Source organism: Python bivittatus, unplaced genomic scaffold, assembly GCF_059951505.1.
Source record: "Python bivittatus isolate LINGU-HERP-01145 unplaced genomic scaffold, Pbiv_v1 ctg000320_np1212, whole genome shotgun sequence".
Lineage (NCBI taxonomy): Eukaryota > Metazoa > Chordata > Lepidosauria > Squamata > Pythonidae > Python > Python bivittatus.
Window position 1 is genome coordinate 139,556 of NW_028277052.1, and position 19,305 is coordinate 158,860.

General features: G+C 50.5%; 1 protein-coding gene across 1 annotated transcript in view; it reads right to left on the bottom strand.

The window, feature by feature from the left end:
- DSCAML1 (DS cell adhesion molecule like 1) overlaps nt 1-19,305 on the bottom strand; it is a 126,822-nt gene that overhangs the window by 31,178 nt on the left and 76,339 nt on the right. Inside the window, exons 6-11 of the mRNA XM_088138798.1 lie at nt 17,668-17,943; nt 16,073-16,369; nt 14,623-14,895; nt 10,050-10,328; nt 5,794-5,913; nt 5,372-5,548 (exon numbers count right to left, since the gene is read on the bottom strand). Of these exons, the coding sequence (XP_087994924.1) occupies nt 5,372-5,548; nt 5,794-5,913; nt 10,050-10,328; nt 14,623-14,895; nt 16,073-16,369; nt 17,668-17,943 (1,422 nt within the window). The remainder of the gene's footprint in view (nt 1-5,371; nt 5,549-5,793; nt 5,914-10,049; nt 10,329-14,622; nt 14,896-16,072; nt 16,370-17,667; nt 17,944-19,305) is intronic.

The window sequence follows — 19,305 nt, forward strand, 5'->3', positions numbered from 1 at the left end:
CTGGGGAGGGTCCCATGCTTTGGTGACCTGGGACAGGACTACGGTTTGGCTAAAGGCCACCTGCTTGTTCTTAGCCAAGGAGTAAGAACGCAAACACTGCACCTAGAAGGAACACCACTGTCTTCCAGAACACAGTTCAGGATCATTGAATAATGGAGCAGATACATTTTATAATGCATAGTAGTACATCTGAATCTACAATAAATTGTGAAAGACAAATAACCAAGTACAAGTTATAACCATGAAAAAGCTGCAGCCACAGTGAAGCGCATATGAATTATTGACTAAGATTTTACACTTTCAAGGATGTGCCCTGGAATATTTTTTCCAACAGAGATCTGCATAATTCACCCTGAGGAACTGGCCAGAATACCGGGGAGGTTTTACGAGACAGACACTTGGCTTGAGATGGAACCCAAGCCTAATCAGCATCTGAGCAAAAGCCCACGAAGGGGGACCTTTCACTCCGGAGTTCCAAAGGTTGTTTGCAGCCGCGGACACGAAAGCCGTGACCAAGGCCAGCCCCTGAGGGCTCTAACCCTCCGGCCTTTGCTTGGCCATTCATCCAGAGCCCTTCCCAAGGGGACCTTCCCACTCCTTGGTCATTAGGATCAAACGGGCCAGGGTTTGGGGCAACAGAGGGACCTCCGTTGCTTTCTTCAGCTGCAGTGCACGTAGCTTCCAAGGTCCTATGTACTGCAGGCATCAGCTGACGACGGGAAACTGGCTGATGGCAGTGTCAGCATGGGGGGCCTACACGGAAGCTGAAATAGTAAGACAGCCGGCATGCAACAACTGTTCACAGCTCTGGGCTGGAGGTGCGGGGAGAGGGGAGGGGGGGAATCGGCAGAAGTCAATGCAAGGCCTTTCCAGGCAAAGAAGCCCAAGCCAACGTGCAGAAGCAGGTGGAACTGGGAGACCCCAGCAGGGCAGGGGGGTTCTCAAACGTTGGGAAGGGTGGCAGAAATGGAAACAAACGAGATGAGAAAATGCAACAAATCTATTCTCTTTCCCTCCTTCTCTACACAAGAGCCTGGGCCTGGCCACCCCAGAGTTTGTGAGCCCAAACGGCCCATCTCTGTTTCTGCTTTCTAGCAGAGGGGCCTGGAAACTCATCCTGTGGTAGTTCAGGTAAAATGGGCTTGCAGGCACCCTTCCGAGTAAACACCCTTTAATGATCCTCCTGCTCCATTTAATCAGAGGCGAGTTGCCATCAAAGAGCACATTCTGGTAGATGACGCTGGGGATGGGTGCTGCGGGTCCCAGGGGCCCGGTTGGTGACCCTGGTGCCTGCAAATGCAGGGGCAGCCGCAGTGCAGCGAGAGCAAGGAAAGCTTGCGTGGGTGCAGGAGACCACGTGGGTGGCCAAAACCTGAGTTTGCAGGATGGATGGATGGATGGATGGTGGGTGGGTGGGTGGGTGGGTGGGTGGATGGATGGATGGATGGATGGGCTCTCTGTCACACAGATGCACAACAGGGCAAGCAGATTCCAGGCTGAGCTGAAGGCCTTGGGGGGCAGGCATTTTTCTTTTCCTTTCTGAACTCTGAGTCTCTGGTCTCTGTTGCTCTTGCATGGCCTGCTTTGGCTGCCAGCTACGTCTTTCCTTACGTGCCAAGGCTCCTTCCAGTACCAAACACTCTGCCCCCCAGCTTATCCTGCCCATTAAGCTTCAGATAAGATTCCAGCGGCAGCCAGGTTGCAGCCAGAACTTCTTGCTCACCACAATGGCAGTTGCCACAAAGTCACGTTACCACACACTGTGCCCTCCAGTCCTTGCTAATCCCAAAAGCACAGGGTGGAATGCTGAGTGTACAGCCAGGCTGGCTCAGGGGGCAGAGATTGGAAGAGGCACAGCCTACCCGAAGAGTGCTGTAATGTATGGTAATGACAATCTGCAAAGGCAACCCACACGGTTCTAATGGGGCACTGGGGGGTTTAATGAGCTACAGCGCCTCTGCTTTCCATGGCAATCTAATTCAATTAGCAGCTGGGAAAAGGCTGCTTTCAGCTTGCTCCCATTTGCAGCATGTGGACAGAACCAAGGATGGATGGGGGAGCCACGTCATGGCACAAAACAGTTGTGTGTGCAGGACTGGAGTGCCACATAAAATGCTGGCTGAGGGCGGGGGGCAGACAATGGCGAGCAAAAAGAAAGGCGTGGCAATGCATTTAAGGCCAGCTGTTCACAAGGGGAAATGCCCCAGCTGGGCAATTTGGCAGAGCAGAAGCAAGGAACGGTCCTGGGATGCCAGATGGCAAGGGAAGCCACACCTCCGTAAAAGGGCTCGATGGGTCACGAGAGAGAGAGAAGGGAGGGAAGCCAGGAAGGAAAGGGAACAAAGGAAAGATGCTGTGGGACTCCATCCGAAGATGGGGAGGCCAAAAGGGGACCTCACCAGCTGCCCTGGGAGCCTGGAGGCATGCAGGTGGCAACCAGCAAGGGGGTCCCCTCTCAAGCATGCCCACCTGCCAATCACAGCCTCCTTCTGGAGATGTCCCAGTTAAGATGCCACCCTTCTTTGCCACCCTTTCCATGAATGCCTGAGCTCTGCTCTCTTCCAAACGTGTGATTGCTATATCAATAACTGCAATGGGTAACCATGAGGGGTAGTTTGTTGGCTGCCTTTTAAGCACCTTGCCAACTTATATTTAATTACTGAGAAAGGGGCTTGACATGGGGTTTTATTAAAATACAGAACATACTTGCTTGGGGTTATAAAAAAACCGTGGGATTTTATTAAAGGACAGGCCTTGCTCACGGTCATCGAGGTCTTAGTCACCTGGGAGGACTTTGGATTCCTGCAATGTGCTCTACATGGGGCTGCCCTTGAAGACCATCCGGAAGCTGCAACTGATCCAGAATGCAGCAGCATGCGCGGTTTTGGGTGTCCCATGGCTCACCCGAGTAGCACCACTGCTGCGTGAGCTGCACTGGCTTCCAGTTGCTTTCTGGGGGCAATTCTAGGTGCCGGTTATCACCTTTAAAGCCCTACATGGCACGGGGCCAGGTTATTTGTGGGACCACCTCCCCTTGAGGGTATCTGCCCATCCTACTCGGTTAGATAGGGTGGGTGCGTTCCAGGTGTCCCCCCTTTAAATGCTGCCATCTGATGGGATCTCGGAGGCGTGCCTTCTCAGTGGCTGCACAGTCCTTTGGACAGGCTCCCGATGGAGATCAGAGGGACCTCTACTCTTTCAGCCTTCCAGAAGGCTGTGAAGACCTGGCTGTTCCCCCAAGCATTGGGCAGGATGGAGGGTTGAGCTATGAGGATGTCTGGTCCAGCCCCTCCGTTCCATGGATTCTTGTGAGCCACCTAGAGTCACTGAGTGAGGTAGGCGGCCATATAAGACCTGTAAATAAATACATACGTACATATTTTGGATAAATTAAGAAAAAATCCACTGACCCCAATTTTTGGCTTGGTTACTAGCTGCAAACAAAATATTTGAACTGAGCTCCCAACCCTAACCCTCCCAAAGCAGAAGCTTATGCCACACCCAAGAATGCCTATCAGCTCTGATGCTGATCTTAAGAGCCCCCAGTATCACAGAGAAATATCTGGAGCTGGGAAAGCGAAAAGAAGCAACACACCCTCATCTACCCTTTGCCCATGCACTGCTCCAAAAAGCCGTCTAGAACCTTGAATGGTTGCCAAGGCCACTACTACTTAGTCTCATCCCTGATTCCCCAGAAACTACTTTTCTATGCAAAATGGGCCCTGGGACCACTTAGTCTTACTAAGTTCATACAAGACGAGGAGACAGTGAGTAGGAAGGTCTGGAGGTCATCCAATAGACTCGAATAATGGGATAGAAAAAAAGAGGACCTCTTCACAGGACAGAGGATGAAGCCATCGAGCAAGACAGGCCCCAGACTCTTGCTGGAACGCTCTTTGATACTTGAGAAGTGAGCATAGCTCAGTACAGCCAAGATGAAGGAAGACACTCAGCGTGCCTGCCTGCCCTGTGGCACTCCCAGCAAGTAAGCCCTTCATCATGAAAGGGTGCGCCACAGGTGTGCCTCTGTAGGCCAGCCCACCCGCCCATGCCATCTCTCCCACAACCCCTGCAAAAAGCCGTCACCCCACACCAAGCAAACCCTGTCCTCCTTTCAGGCTCTTCATTCTGGTGCCTTGTGAACAAGATGCAGACGAGAGGCTGGTCTCATTTGGTGGCCTGAGATAAGGCGGCTACAAAGGGAATTGTCAGTGTTCGGGGTATTCCCCCCTCCTGAGTCCCACTAGAACAGAGCAGCAAACAAAATGAGAACAGAGCAGTGGGAGGGAAGGGAGCCAAAGCAGGAGTGGGGGTGGGGTGATCTTAAGTGCAAGCTCTGTGATGTTAATTTGATTGCACCCTTTTCAGTTTCTTGTCTACACTGATTAGCTGCATTTCACCTGAAGCATGAGATTAATTTAAATTGCATGGAAGCAATCAGTCATGCTTATACAGTGAGGGCATCTCTCCAAGCCTTCATGCACCTGCTGACTACCAGGAGCATGTGAGCAACGGGTGCAAAATGGGGCAGAGGCACTGTTGTGGCTTTGGGGTAGCTTGGCAGACAACCCCCATCTGGCTGTCAGTCCCAAGAGCATGGCATGAGTAGATCACAAAAACCAAAGAGAGGGGCTTCACAACCTATAATCACCTTAGGGGGAAGGTCTTCTAAGAGCACATAAAAAAGCCAATGATGCTTTTAATAATGTCAGAATAATGACTAAGTGGAGAAAATAATTAGGATCAGCCTAAACTCCAAAGCAAGGGATGAAAGAAGAGAGATTCAATGACACAAGAGTGCTTCCCCTGGTGCCATGCCAGAGGACATTACTCCAGCTGGCTCACATATCTTTCCATTCACCTGGTCCCAAACTGTTCTAGGCTTCTGAGTCTAAGGTGTGGAATTAGAGACACCTGCCCTGCCTCCTCTCAAGGTCAACTGGGTGCCTGTTTTTATTAAGGTCAAAGTGGTTTTGAGTGGTATCCCCAGGAGAACATTCCCTTCCTTGCACACTGACTTCCAGGACAGCAAGAGAAGTGCCAGAAGTGATCCAGGACCTTGCCAGGGCAACTGAGGTGCCAAGAGATGACCAATCTGATATGCCAAGCACACAATGCCTGTGGTCAGCTGGGCGACAAACCCAACTGATGAGCAGCCAAGACCTTGTAAAATAACCTGGCAAAAGGTGCAAAGGAGGGAGACCCAAGCCAACAGCCTTATGTTGGGGGCGGCAGCTAATGGATGCACAAAGCACCCAGTAGCGGCCCTCATCCCATGAACAAAAGCAGCCTCTTGGTTGCCCACAAAAGCTGTAGCTCACAGAAACTGTGCTCTCCCTGAGAGAAGGGCAGGCACGGCTGCCTCACTCACTCTTCACGGTGAGGAACATGGACTTGCTGATGTCTGTACCAACGCCATTGCTGGCCTGGCACAAATAATAGCCGATGTCCTCTTCTAAAACATGTCGAATGAGCAGCGAGCTGTTCGGCAGGATCTGGATGCGGCCTGTCAGGGGGACAGGGTGGTACTGCTGAGGGTTCCCGCTGCCTGGAAAAAAACAGGAGAGAGAAAAAGACCCCTAAAGGGCTGTCCACCAGATGGGAAAAGAGGGGACCCACTGTCCTGGCCAAACCACCCACCAGATCACCTCTGGCTGTCTTCTCAATGCTGGCCTGTCTTCTTCCAGCTGTGGACCAGCCAAAACAGGGACCCTGCTCCATCCGCTCTGAGGGCGTAGGCAGGCAAGATGCAGAAGCCCTCCTCTGCAACCCCAAAGGAAAGTTCCCACATACCTTTGGCGTGCTTCCACATGACTTTGGGAGGGGGATACCCATCCACCGAGCAGTTCAAGACCCCAGCTTTGCCATAGATCCCATCCTGATTGTTGGGCTGGACCACAAAGCGAGGAGGAACTGTGGAACAAGGAAGCAGATGAGGAACACCACAAGGGTGTTCCAAAAGCCTCCCTTCACCCATGGGCCCCTTGCTGCCAATTCTTCCCTTCACTCCAATATTCCCACCCCATCTTCTTCCCTTTTCCTGGCTTAACATCTCAAAAATGCCAGGCCTGAAGAAAACCTGGAGACGCTTCTCATGAGCCCCCACCTCGCAGTTGCAGCCTCCCTCCCTCTCATTCTTGGGAAACAAGTGCTAGGACAAATTACTCTACAGGCAGACCTATCTGCTCTTTTCAGTTGCAGCACAGACATGTGTGCGTACATGGAGAAAGGGAGCTGTCCACGGGGCTCAGGGACACGCCTTGCGCTGAAGATGGTAGAACCGTGCCACCAGATCAGCATTTGTAGGGAAGTGGCAGGCAGAACCAGAGCCCACGTGGCAGGGTGAACTTTTCTCCTGCCCCAGAATAGCATCCGAGATCAGTAACACCACGCAGAGCACCATTGCTGTAGTAGTCCTGGAAATTCAGTTCACCAGAGTTTTCCCGTCTTGGCATATTTTTTCTTCTTTCAAAAGCATAACATGTAGAGGAAAAAATGTTCAGATCAAATATAGCATAAGCGTTCAGGAAGGGCTGTCTCTGGAGGAGGGGCTCTATTACAACAGACTGTCCTTTTTGTTCTACAGCTTGCTGAGCTGACTAGGTGCTGATTTGGTAATTCTGCAGTAGTAACTCTTGGAAAACCCCAGATACCCCCTCCAATGTCTGTCCACTACAGCTCAGCTCAGCTCAGCCAGAGAATCCGACACACCGGGTGATATTGGGTTCTCAGTCACAACCCCCCAACTCCTCTGACTGTGCCCCTGCAATCGTCCCTCTGCAGCTCACTCCCTGCATTCATTTTTGGCCCAACCCTCTCTTTTTGCTGGGAAGACAGCACCCCACATCTTCGGCCCCTCTTCCACAGCCAACTCTTCAGTGTGCAAGGGGCCACCCAAACCCTGCCTCGGCATGGCGTTAGCCAGGAGGGCTACAGGGGTCTTGGGCAGTGAACAACTGGGGGGTCTCAGCTCCCTGGCTTTTTCCCTTTAGGAAAGTCTCAGGCACACGAGTCTGATGGACCTGGCTGGCTCCCTGAGGGAGCTTGGGGTTTTCCCCGAGGGTCTGGTGGGCAGCTTGCCTGAAGCATCAGCCGCAACCTGGAAGGGGCAGGGGATGGAGGCCTTAGGCCAGATTTTCTCTACGAAGCGTCTCCCCGTACACCAATCCTGAGGTGCACATCGGTTCTGCGAGGAGCTTCAGGAGACGAAGCACAGGAAGAGACACCTGGAGCGTCGTCAGAGGAAGACGAAGCGTGAATCTGACTGAGCACAAGTAAGAGCCCGTATTAGGAATTACACTGTGGCAATAAGGGCAGTGAAACTTTGCTATTTCTCCACCCTTACTGCGTCTGCCCAATCCTTGTGGGGGATGGCCATGCTGCAGGGCCCTCTGCAGGGCCACTGTGAGGAATATTCTTCCTATCTGGCAGATGTAATCACTCAGATACGCAGGTCCAGTTGAGGTGCCCGAGGCAGGGTCTTGTGTGGTAATCTGGAGCTAGTGTGGTTCTGCAGCTCCTGAGGAAGTGGACGGTGTTCTCCAGTCTATTAGCTTGGCCGCCTGCCTGTTAGATCCAGGTTCATCCTGTACAGTTACAGCCACCCAGGAGGTGATTTGTGGTGGGGTCCATATGGCGGTGTCAGCTTCTTTGAGTGAGAGTGGTTCCCTTGGCCTTGAAGAAAGCTGTTCTATGCCCTCTCCTCAGAAAGTCATTGCTGGACCCAACAGTCCTGGACAACTACCGTGCAGTCTCCAATCTCCCTTTACAGGGAAGGTGGTAGAAAAGGCAGTCAGGCTTCAGCTCCAGAGGACCCCGGGGGAAGTGGATTATATGGACCAATTTTGGTTGGTTTCTGGCCAGGGTTTAGTATGGAAATTGCATTGGTTGCACTTGCTGATGACCTGTGGTGGAGCCAGGAGGGTGGTGGTGTGTCCATCCTCATGCTCCTTGATCTCTCAGAGGCTTTTGATACTGTTGGCCATAGTAACCTTTTGGTCTAGCTTCAAGGGGTGGGGGTGGGAGGCACCATCTTATGGTGCTTCTCCTCTCACTGTGGCTGGTTTCAATCAGTGTTGGTGAATAGGGAGAGTTGGCCCCTCACTTGTGGGGTACCACATGGCTCAGGGCTCTCTTCCCTTCTGTTTAACATCTACATGAAACTTCTGGGTGAGGTCATCCATCAGTTTGGGGTTAGGTATCACCAATATGCCAATGATACCCAGTTGTACATCTCAACCCCTAGCCCAGCGGGGGGGGGGGGGGGGAACAGACTCAAGCTCAATCCTAAGAAGACTGAGTGGCTATGTCTATTGGGCCCCCTGGTTCCAGAGATATTCCATCTTTAACTCTCAGTGAGGTGGCACTTCCCAATTCAAGACTTGTGCATAATTGGAGGTCCTCTTGGACTCTCACTTCTTGCTCAAAGAGCAGGTAGCAGCTGTGGCCAAGAGGTCCTTTGCATAAGTGCATCTGGTGTGCCGGTTACACACTTTCCTGGATTGGGACGCTCTTCAGGGACTCACTCATCCCTTGGTCACCTCACAATTGGATTACTATAATGTACACTATATATGGCTGCCCTTGAAGACCATCTAGAAGCTACAGTTGGTCCAGGGGTGCAAGCAAAGATGGGAGCAGTGCATTATGCTCATGTGACCCCACTGCTTCATGAGCTGCACTGGTTGCCAGTTGGCTTCTGGGTGCAATTCAAGGTGCTAGTTAAAGCCTTCCTGACACAGGACCTGGCTGAGGGACTACTTATCTCCACTTGCTTCTGCCCATCTGGGGCAATCAAGCAGGGTGGGTACCCTCCAGATATCATCTATCAAGCAATGTCATCTTGCAGGACCCAGGAGGTGAACCTACTTGGTTGCAGCACCTACCCTCTGGAATGATATCCTCCCAGAGATTTGTGCAGCTCCCAACCTTAGGATGTTTGTTTGTTTGTTTGTTTGTTTTGTCCCCGTCCATCTCCCCCCAGTGGGGGACTCTGGGTGGCTCACAACATATTAAAACAATAAATAGATATACAATTAAAATCTATAACAGTACACGTTTACAGAAACAAAAGGAAAAAAATCCAGGCGGCCGATGGTTCAAGGCAGCACACCAGGCCTCTAGGGGGCTAGCCAGCCCCACATCTGATGACCTCCCTCCCCACCCCAGGCCAGATGCCAGAGCCAGGTCTTCAAGTCCCTCCGAAAGGCCGGGAGTGAGGGGGCCAGTCTCACCTCTGGGGGCAAGATGTTCCAAAGGGCGGGGGCTACCGCAGAGAAGGCCCGCCTTCTGGACCCCGCTAGTCAGAGTCCTTTTGCCGAGGGGGCCCGGAGCATGTCCTCTCTGTGTGATCGGGTGGGACGGGTCCCCGAAAGTATTAAAAACCTGATTACCATATACTCCCAGAACTTGGGACAGGGTGGCTGTGGAGTCCCTTTTAGTTTAGCTTAGTTTTGTTCTTCTGGTTGGCAGTGATTGATTGATTGATTGATTGATTGATTGATTGATTGATTGATTGATTGATTATATATAAGCCACCCAGAGTCGATGAGCCATCAGGCAACCTCGAAATTGGATTAAATAAATTATGAAATAAATCCTGTTTCCCAAAGCAGCTGACTGGAAGCATCCAGGACAGCAACACCACCACACAGCCATTTTCTAAAGCCCCTTGTAGTCTTTCCAAGTCTCCAGGCCACACATCATTACAACTGCCCTTCTGTGCACTTCTGCTCCTCTGACCCACTGAGTCGTACTAAGTCCTATTTCCTTCCCGGGTTCCATAGAGCTGGGGCACCTAAAATCCCAACTCTTTACTGAGTTCACCAAGCGACTCCTCCTATGGTTTCCTGACAGTGTATGGCAGCTGATGCAAACCTTGGGCCAGCTGCCTCTTCTATCTGGATCACCATCTGGGAGTAACGGCAGAAGTGACCCAGCCCCTTCCTGGGCAGATCCTGGGAAGCCAACCATGACCCTCTTAGGAACCAGCAGGGAGTCTTCTCCAGTGGTTCCCACTGAAGCCACCAAAGCCTCAGCAGACTGCTTACCTCGCACAATCAGCTGCCGCTCTCGGCTGATGGTGGCAGCAGCATTGCTGGCGATGCAAGTGTAGTTGCCATTGTGTTTCAGGGAGACGCTGGAGATCTGCAAGGAGCTCATGAACTCCTTGCTCTCGATGGTGATGCCAGAGCCTGAAACGATCACCTGCCCGTCCTTCCTCCAAGTGATCCGGATTGGCATGTCGCCAGAAGAGACCACACATGGAATGTACAGGAGCTGCCCAATGGAGGCCGGAGGGAATTCAAAGGGCTGGATAAGAGGAGGAACTGTCAAAGAGAGGAACGTGTTGGAGACCACTAACTCCTGGAGGGCAAGAAATTAGTAAGAGGAGGTAGGCCGCCCAGCTCAGCCCTCCCAAAGAATGAGCACGTGGCTCGAGGGGAGACCTGCTCAAACTATGGGGAGAGATTCTTCACAGTGGCTGGGAGCTTGGAAGTAGCTCTGGGGGACCAGTTGAAAGCCACAAATTCAGGAGCCAGACTGTCCTCCTTCAGGCTCAGCCTCCCTTCACAGTAAGATCTGCCTACTTTGCAAGACAGTTGCAACCCTTATGGGAAGACTTGGCACACTCAGGCTTGGTGAGCAGCAGATTTGTAAAACAGCTAGAACACAACCTAGATATGGAGGGACAGCAGATAATTCTCTGCTGTGAATAAGTCACTGCCTGTTAGGGTACACAGGACTTATAGGTACACTTAACCACTGCAGGGATGGGTGACCACCAGAAGGAGGATTCTCATATTGAGAATGGCTAGTAACCATTATGTATTATACCATAAGCACAGGAGAAAGAAACTAGAATCCAACGGCTTTGAGTTGCCACATTGGAAAGCAAGGTTACTTGGTAGAATTCTTGTGTTCAACCATTTTCCTAATAAATCTTATTAATCTGAGCTACTTTGCTGGTTTTCTCCAGTCCTGATCGTGGCTAGAAAGATCTGACAACCTCTTAGATCCAAATGGTTTTCTGGCATTTTCAGGAACTATCCTGCCACCTCAACTGCTGATTCTGTCTGGTCCTCTCTGAGATATCTCATAGACAGAGATACAATTGTTCCCAAGAGCCCTTTCCCTGCTAAGGGAGCCATGCAGGCCCCCTGCTCTTCCCAAGGAGCCCAGGATGATGAAAAGGTGGAGAAATAGCTAGAGTGACCCTGGAGAAAGATTCAAGATGAATTGATGAAGGCTCAAACCCATTTCAAGACCTATGGCAGCCCCACAAGGTCCCTTTAACTGTCACTGCTGGAAATAGTTTCCTACCATATTGAGATGATAAATTCATGTCAATTGGAGTGCAAGACCTAAGACAGACACATCACAGTCAAAACACAAACAGAAGTCTAACTACTTTCCCAAAACTGCCCCACAAGTGTGACATGGCCCCATGTAGTTTGCCACCGAGCCCACAAAAAATGTGAAGCTTTTGCCCACCAACATGGCTTTGTGAACTTGTGGGCAAAATGGGTTCATTCATTCATTCATTCATTCATTCATTCATTCATTCATTCATTCATTCATTCAAAAGACTTAAGCGTGATAATCCTGAGCGTACAGGTTCTGGATGGGGAAGAACAGAGTCAGACTGAATCTCTCCAAGATAGAGTGGCTTTGAACCCCTGGTCAGAGGCAATCCACAACTGGGGGGTCCTTCTGGACTCAGCTCCTGCTCGAGGAGCAGGGGCAGCTGTGGTCAGGAGGACTTTTGCACAGTTACATCTTATGTGCTAATTGTGTCTCTTCCTGAATCAGGAAGCTTTGCTCAGTCACTCTAGTTGCCTCCTGTTGGATGATTGTATTATGCTCTGCATGGGGCTGCCCTTGAAAGCATTCAGAAGCTACAGCTGGTACAAAATGGGTAGCCTGGGCAGAGATAGGTGTTTCCCATTATATTTGACTGCTTCAGGAGGCGTCTTGGCTGCCAGTTGGCTTCTAAGTGTGATTCAAGGAGCTGATTGTCATTTTTGAGGTGTTTCATGGCTCTGGACTGGATTATGTGTGGGAGCACCTTCTCTCATATTTATCTGTCTGTCCAATCAGATCAGACAGGGTTCCTCCGGGTCCCATTTCCTGAGAATGCCATCTGATGAGACCTAGGAAATGAGAATTATTGATCGCTGCCCTCAAGCTTTGAATCTCCTTCTCCCTATGGACATCTGGCCTACCTCTTCACTCCTGGGTTTCAGAAGAGCAGAAGACCTGGCTCTTCCATCTAGCCAGGAGGAAGGCATGCTTTGATCATCGGGGTTTATTGGTAGAAGCAGCATTCCTAACCACAATGGTGCCAAACTGATGAAATGGGTTGTGATGCCGCAGTACTAGCTCCATCCTTTTGTATTTGCACTGCAACTTCACACACAAGTTCAAAGAGGTGGAGTTTGCACCATGACCTACGCTTCATCACTTGTTGCCCCCTTTCTCATGGGTACCTCTGTCAAGAGCCAAGATGCTACATCTGAGCAACTCCCATCCCTCAAGTACATCTGAGCTCTTCCTGTCCCTCAGTGATTTACAAGAAAGATACACAGGAAAAAATAAGCAAAAGTATACAAGTAAAAGGAGCACAAGTGACCAAAGATCCAGAATTAAATTAACTAAACCAAATGATGACCAACTAAGATTCAAATGCCCTCTGGAAGAGAGTCAAGGTAGGGGCCAATCCATCTCCCACGGAAAACCAGCGCTGCTGAGCCTCAGCCACACACCGCGAGCATTTCATTTCCTTGGGCTTTAGACAGGCACAAAGAAAGACCTGCAGCTGCTTGTTCCAAAACCAGGGCCTTTCCCTGCTCTGCCCTTTGGGGAAGAAAGAGCCAGCAGGGCAGCTTAACCGTTGCTCCTTCTGTTGGGACCCGCATCTTTGGCAGCCTCATTCCCGAAAGATTACCATGGAGTGCAGGGCTTCCTGCAGCATCCAAGCGTACAGCCATTTGCTAAGAGATTTGCATAGAATCTGTTTCTAGTAGATACAAAGGACCATCAGGGAGCACAGAGAGATGCCTGCCTTTAGCAACTGGGGAAGACAACCTGAAGGCTGGGCTAACCTAGTTCTCCAAAAGCACATGCAAACCTGCTGGGAGCCAGCAGGAACCCTTCTGCAAGGAAAAGGCCAGGGTAGGAGGAAACGGTTAAAAACAAGCCGTGAATTGCTTTCCTAGCACCTTCAAACCAGTCCATAGGATGCAAGGACCGGGGCAGGGGGGCACTTCCCCACACTGCACTCAACCCCAGGGAAGCCAGAGAGCTGCCACATCTTCTCCAGAGCTGCAGCAACTGTCTCCAAGTCACAAGCGCTCACACAGCTCCAGGAAAGACTCAGCCAGAGAGAAGCAGGATCATACCTATCTGGCCCCTTGCAGGAGCTCCTTGCCCACAAAAGGCGGTCCGGCGAGGGCCAGGCAGCCTTGAGCAAAAGAGGAGCGAGCCACTGGGACGGGAAGGCAAGACACGCCTCTGCTTCAATTCATTAGGGCTGATGGCTCCCCAAACGGAGCTGAATAATTGATGAATTGGAGAATGCTTACAATGTTCGGCGTGCTTTGTAGGGTGAGAGGATGATCCTTACAGAGCTACAAACAGAGAAAACCATCCCCAAAGGTGCTTTGAACAAAGGTCAGCTGTTTCAAAGTGCCATGCTTACACGGCACACTCTGCTCCAGCGCTCGTTGGTGGAAACAGATCCTTTGGGCCAGGAAGTGAAGGAGGGAAGGGAACTATGATCAGCTCAGGAACTCAGTTTCACGCAAGGGCAAGCAATGTTTCTGAACGAAGCAGTAAAGGGTGATGGAAAAAAACACAAGGCAAGACTGTGAGCCCCACAAGAAACCAAGGCTGAGCTTATCTGCTTTGCCAGCATGGCATTGCCTAAGATCAGGGCAATTCAGTGAAGGTCCCAAGCAGGAGTGTCATTGAGTCATTTCAGCCTGGTTCATGTGAACCAACTTCTTTCCCCCAACAGAGAGGAGTAGTGTTGCACAGCTGAGAACTGGCCAAGTTGAGTTGCAGGTTCCCCACACAGGATGGGGCTTCTCCCTGCTCCCATAGGCAAAGGGGTGGGGGGGAAGGTGGGACAGCACTACTGAAAATGCCAGATGAGGTCACCTGGGACTGAGGAGGAGGCAGGGGTGAGACACACGAACACACCCACCCATCACTGTAGCGGGAAACCACCTTTGAGCACATGGGTCCTGCCAACCCCATTCCTGCTGCTTGCCTGGCTCTGCCCTTACCTGCTCAGGAACCAGTTGCTGCCTGATTGAGACAATTCCCCTCTTCCAAGGAATGAAAGCAAAGCACACCTGGCTCGCTATCCCCTCCCCTGGCTGGCTAGTTATCAAGGGAAGCCCTTGGCCCAGCCCACAAACACACCAGGACGCCACGTTTTGGAACTCCAGTCACCTGCCTGACACACTGAACAGCATTATGGCGGCACATGTCCAGTTCTGCTCCATCTGTTGGCCAGCACGGAGTCCGCCAGAGAAGCAGCCTGGTTGGAGAGCAGGTCTGCACTGGAAGGAGAGGCACGGGCAGTTCCAGGGAGGGCTCCTGGCTGCAGCCACCCACCTTTCACAGTGACATGGACGCTCTGGCTGATAGAGAGCTGAGGCTGAATGAGGACGCTGCAGAGGTATTCTCCTTCGTCCATCCCCTTCTGGACATCCATCAGCTTGAGAGTGCCGTTCTCAAAGACCACTTGCCGATGGTTGTCCGGCAGGAGTAGCGAGTCCTTATACCACTTGATCGAGTAATAAGGGTAGCCAATCACTCTGCAGTTGATGAAGGTGTCCCGGCCTGCCACAGCTGTGATATTCTTCATGGCACGGATGCTGGGGGGGCCTGAAGCAGGGGAGGAGAAAAGGGCAGGCTAGGGCAATTCAAAGGAAAGAGTGGCTTTGCGTGGAAAAGGTCTGCTCCCAAGAAGGAGGAACATGGGAGAGGGAGAGGGACCCCCCCCCCAAGCAATATTTCTGTCAGGCTGACCTTCTCCAAGTGACTTCAAACACTCCAAGCACATTTCAGTTTCTGGGCCAGAAAGTCCCCCAGCTCAGCTTGCTGAGGAACAGAACAGCCTGCCTCCGCGGCTCTCTTGTCCATGCAGGAGGCCAGCTGCTGTGACAGCCAGCAACAACTCCCTCTTCCTGGTGGGCCATTTTATGAAGGGTGGGGCGGGGCACATCCCATGGGCCTGAAGCCAGAGGATGAACACTTGTTGGCCATTCTGCTGAGGAAGAGCGGAAAGGCTGACCTCTCCCACCCCACAGGCTTCCCAGCTACCCCACAAAGGAGCACGGAGGAGGCATGGCAGATGTCTGAAAGAAGTGAGCAGGGCACAGAACTATGCTGCAGGAACATAGGAAAGAGCCCTCCCCAGCACACAGTGATCAGCTCCAGTTTCCTCCTAGGCTGTTCTGAACAAGACATCTGCCTTCTTCTATGGCCGCAACTGGTCTCCAGCCTGTGACGGTTTCAGGAAGAAGAGAACTTTTGGGAATCATGGACACACCCCTTACAAAGAACCAACATTTACTCTATTGAAACCATTTCTGACAAAATTATTTTGCTCCCACACCCATATTTTTATAGCTTTCTCTCAACTGGTATACATGCTTGTTTCAGGATAGTCAAATCAAGTTCAACTATTTTTAAACTTAAATAAAAAGAGAAGGCATACAATTTAACTTAACATTACCAGTTTTGCCAAGGGGCAGTGCCCAGGATGGCACTTTGCCATGTCATCAAAAGGAAGTTCACTTCCATCACACTGTCTCTTTTGCACTCTCAGCCTCCCACCCAGGTCCCAAGGTAGCAACATTCCAGCTACACTTTGCTTGGACTCTTGCAGCTGCTCCATGAGATCTACATTCTCCCCCAGCACCACCTGCTCTGCCAAAGGGCATCCTATGGCCAAGTAACACACAAAGGAAGGGAACGGGACAGAACAAACAGTACAACCAACCAGAGACAAAACCAACGCAAGAAGAGCCTAGGCTAATATTGAAAAGTAGACAGGCACCTCTTACGTTTATTCGCGCTTGGTATTCGGCGCTGCCCACTGAGTTCCGTGCAGTACATCGGTAGACGCCTCCATCCTTGATGTGTGGGCCTGTCACATTCATATGGCTCACAGTGGTACCATCCGACATGGTGTACTGGTTGGTGCGGTGGCTGCCATCTCTCTGGATGGGCTCATCATCTAGGGACCAGGTGATGGTGGGTGGTGGGGCCCCTTTGGCCGCACACATCAGGGAGAACTGCTCACCAGGGTTCACCACCTTCTCACTGAAGGAGGAGACAATCCGGGGGGTCCCATCTAGGAAAGAGACCACAGCAGGGAGCATGCAGAGGTGTGGATCAACATAATTCCTCTTTCCATCCAAACAAACCTCGTTAATGATAGGAGTGTTGAAAAACTTTGAAACACCAAATTTCAAGCCCTAAATCTCAGAACATGTCCGAAGGCCTGGAAATAGTAGGCACAACCTTTGTAGGGCCCTCAACGTTTTACAGAATAATTATTTTCCTGTCCTGGGAATTTCTACTCTCCCTGACTCAATTTCTCAAAATCCCAGAATTTTTTAGGGATACCATCCATTGTGAAAATATACTAGCCTAGCTGGCCAAATGGTCATCCTGTTCAACAGCTTCCAGTCCACTATTCTCCTTCCACCCCTGTAGTGAATGAGTTTCCTGGAAACTCAAAAGTGGGACCTCAGGGCAATGTATTTCCCTCCTCTCTTGTTGCTATGCAATGGCCCTCTCCCCGGAGATTGCAAAACATTATCCCAACATTTCTCTTCCAGTTCTAATCACTCATTATCAAAACATTCAGTGGTAACCAGTTCCATAAATTTAAGTGTTGCATGAAGAAGATAGGTCTTTGTCCATTATAAATGCTCCATCATTCAGCTTTACTGCACAACCCAACTGCATTGTTGCATTACTAGAAGGGGGGGAAATGTGGCTGTATCAGTTCTTTTCAACCCTTGCATAATCCAGGGTCTGTCTCTCTCTCTTTCACTTATCACCACCAAACTATTTGATATGAACTTTAGCAGGGTTCACAAGGAGGTGGAAAGACATTGTCCTTGCAGACCATCAGCACTGTCCCCCTGCACTATTCACCTGCTGCTTTTGAAGACCCTTCTCTGGAGCTCAATGACTTAAAAAGCTTACTAGAGTCACAAGAATGTTAGAAGTTGTTTTGTTTTTTTCCCCTTTTGGAGGTCTCTATCAACCCCTGCACCCTTTCTTGTTCTGCCTCTGAGCAGTTTCCCAGGCCAAATGCTTATATTTTGATAGTAGAGAGAGACAGGACTTTCTCAGACTTTCCAGCCAGCCATGGAGATGCCAGGAGTCTCTGCTCAGCAGAGAAAGAAGAGTTATAAGACAGCAGCCAAGCCACCCAGATACCTTCACAGCATCTCTCTTAGGAGACCAAAAGGCAGGGCTGGGGAACACCATGGAGAGCCACTTCAGCAGAAGAGGAAGCCCTGAGCTCGATAGATCAAAGGTCTGATTCAGGATCTATCCTTCTTTGAAAAGAACCCAGGAGTAGGCAGAGAGCCACTATGCTGCCTAGAAGCTCCCCCTCCAAGGTTGGGTGCTCACCCTCCAACACGATAACAGCAAAGTCCTGAGCTGTCTGGACCTTCCTGGTGGCAAAGCACTGATAGGCCCCTGAATGGCTCTTTTGGGCAGCCATGATGAGCAGTGTCTCATTGTGGATTCCCCGGATGGAGACAAAGTCATCTGGAACCACCAGCTCCGTGTTGCGGAACCAACGGATGGAGTATTCTGGTGAGCCAGAAAGCGCACATGAGAGGATAACTGTGCTTCCAATACCAGTCTTTAGCTTCTTTGGTGTGAGGGAGACCCGCAGTGGCTCTGTGAAAGACAGTGAGACAGAGACAGAGACAGAGACAGAGCAAGGCCACTTTCAGAGAGGTGAATACCCAAATACGAGCCATTCTTGTCTGGCTACCAGCAACCCAACCTTCTTCCCCATGTCATTATCCACAGCCTTCCTGAAGGGATGCTAAAACAGGGTAGAAACCAAGAGCTGGGAACACCAGGAACAAGACATCTAATTTCCTGCCTGGGTCAGAGAAAAATGCAGCAAAGTGCTACCACCTCAAGTTTTCCAGAGTCCCAAGGCAAGATCATCACCCCGATGCACAGCAATTCCTTTGTGAATTCCAACTGACAGGACAGGTGTTTGAAGGGTTCCCTCCGTTCCCTGTCTGAATCCCAGAAAGCAATATGGCCTACAGCCAGCTTTGCTGGATCAGGATGAGCCCCATCCCAATCTAGCCACATGTCTCTGGAGACTCACAGGCAGGAGGTGGAGACCTTCTCCTCTCCCACCATTGTTTCTCTGCAACTGGTATCTGGAGGCAAGCTGACCGCAACTCAGAGACAACACTGAGTCTTCAAAACCAATAGACTTGATAAACCATGAATTTCTCTAATCCTCTTTTAAGCCACCCAAGCAAGTGGTCATCACCATGTCTTGTGGGAATGATATGAAGAGGCACTCTTCTAAATCTCCTTCCAGTCAGCTTCACTGGGTGACCACTGGTCCTACTTTCTGGAGGGGAAGAAAAACTTCTGCCTATTTTTTCCATGTCTGGCATGAATTACTACATCTTAATCATATCTTTTGTCAAATGTGATGACCAGAACTGGGCAAAGTACTCCAAATGTGGACATTTGAAGAATGTTAATACAACGCTGGCACCTTTATGTTCAAACCATTTCTTAATTATCCTAAGCATGGAATTCATTTTTTTCACAGCTGCCACACACCAAGTCACCGTCTTCATTGACCTGTCTGCTATGACCCCATGATCTTTTTCCTGGTTAGTTGCAGACAGCTTGTAACCCAACAGTATACTATATCTGTGAAGTTGAGGGGCTTTGCCCCAGTGGGCAGTGTTACTTAAGTAAGTCCACTTACTTCAGTGGAAACATGTTTGTTATCTGATTGGGCAATCACAAAGAAATCCTTCTGGAGCTCTTCATGATAATTTTGGTTTTGCACCCTGAATAGTTACATTTCATTCATAAACATGGCCAGCTTACTGGTCTCCCAAGAAGCCAAGTCCCTCAGATGTGGATTCTCTGTAAAAATGCAGAAGATCCTGGAGCACATCCATGCCCTCTCTTCTTGTCCTCTCTCCCCACTTCCCCCTCCCGGTAAAAGTGTTTTGATACACAGCATCTGAGAATTAAGTCTTCAATCACTCA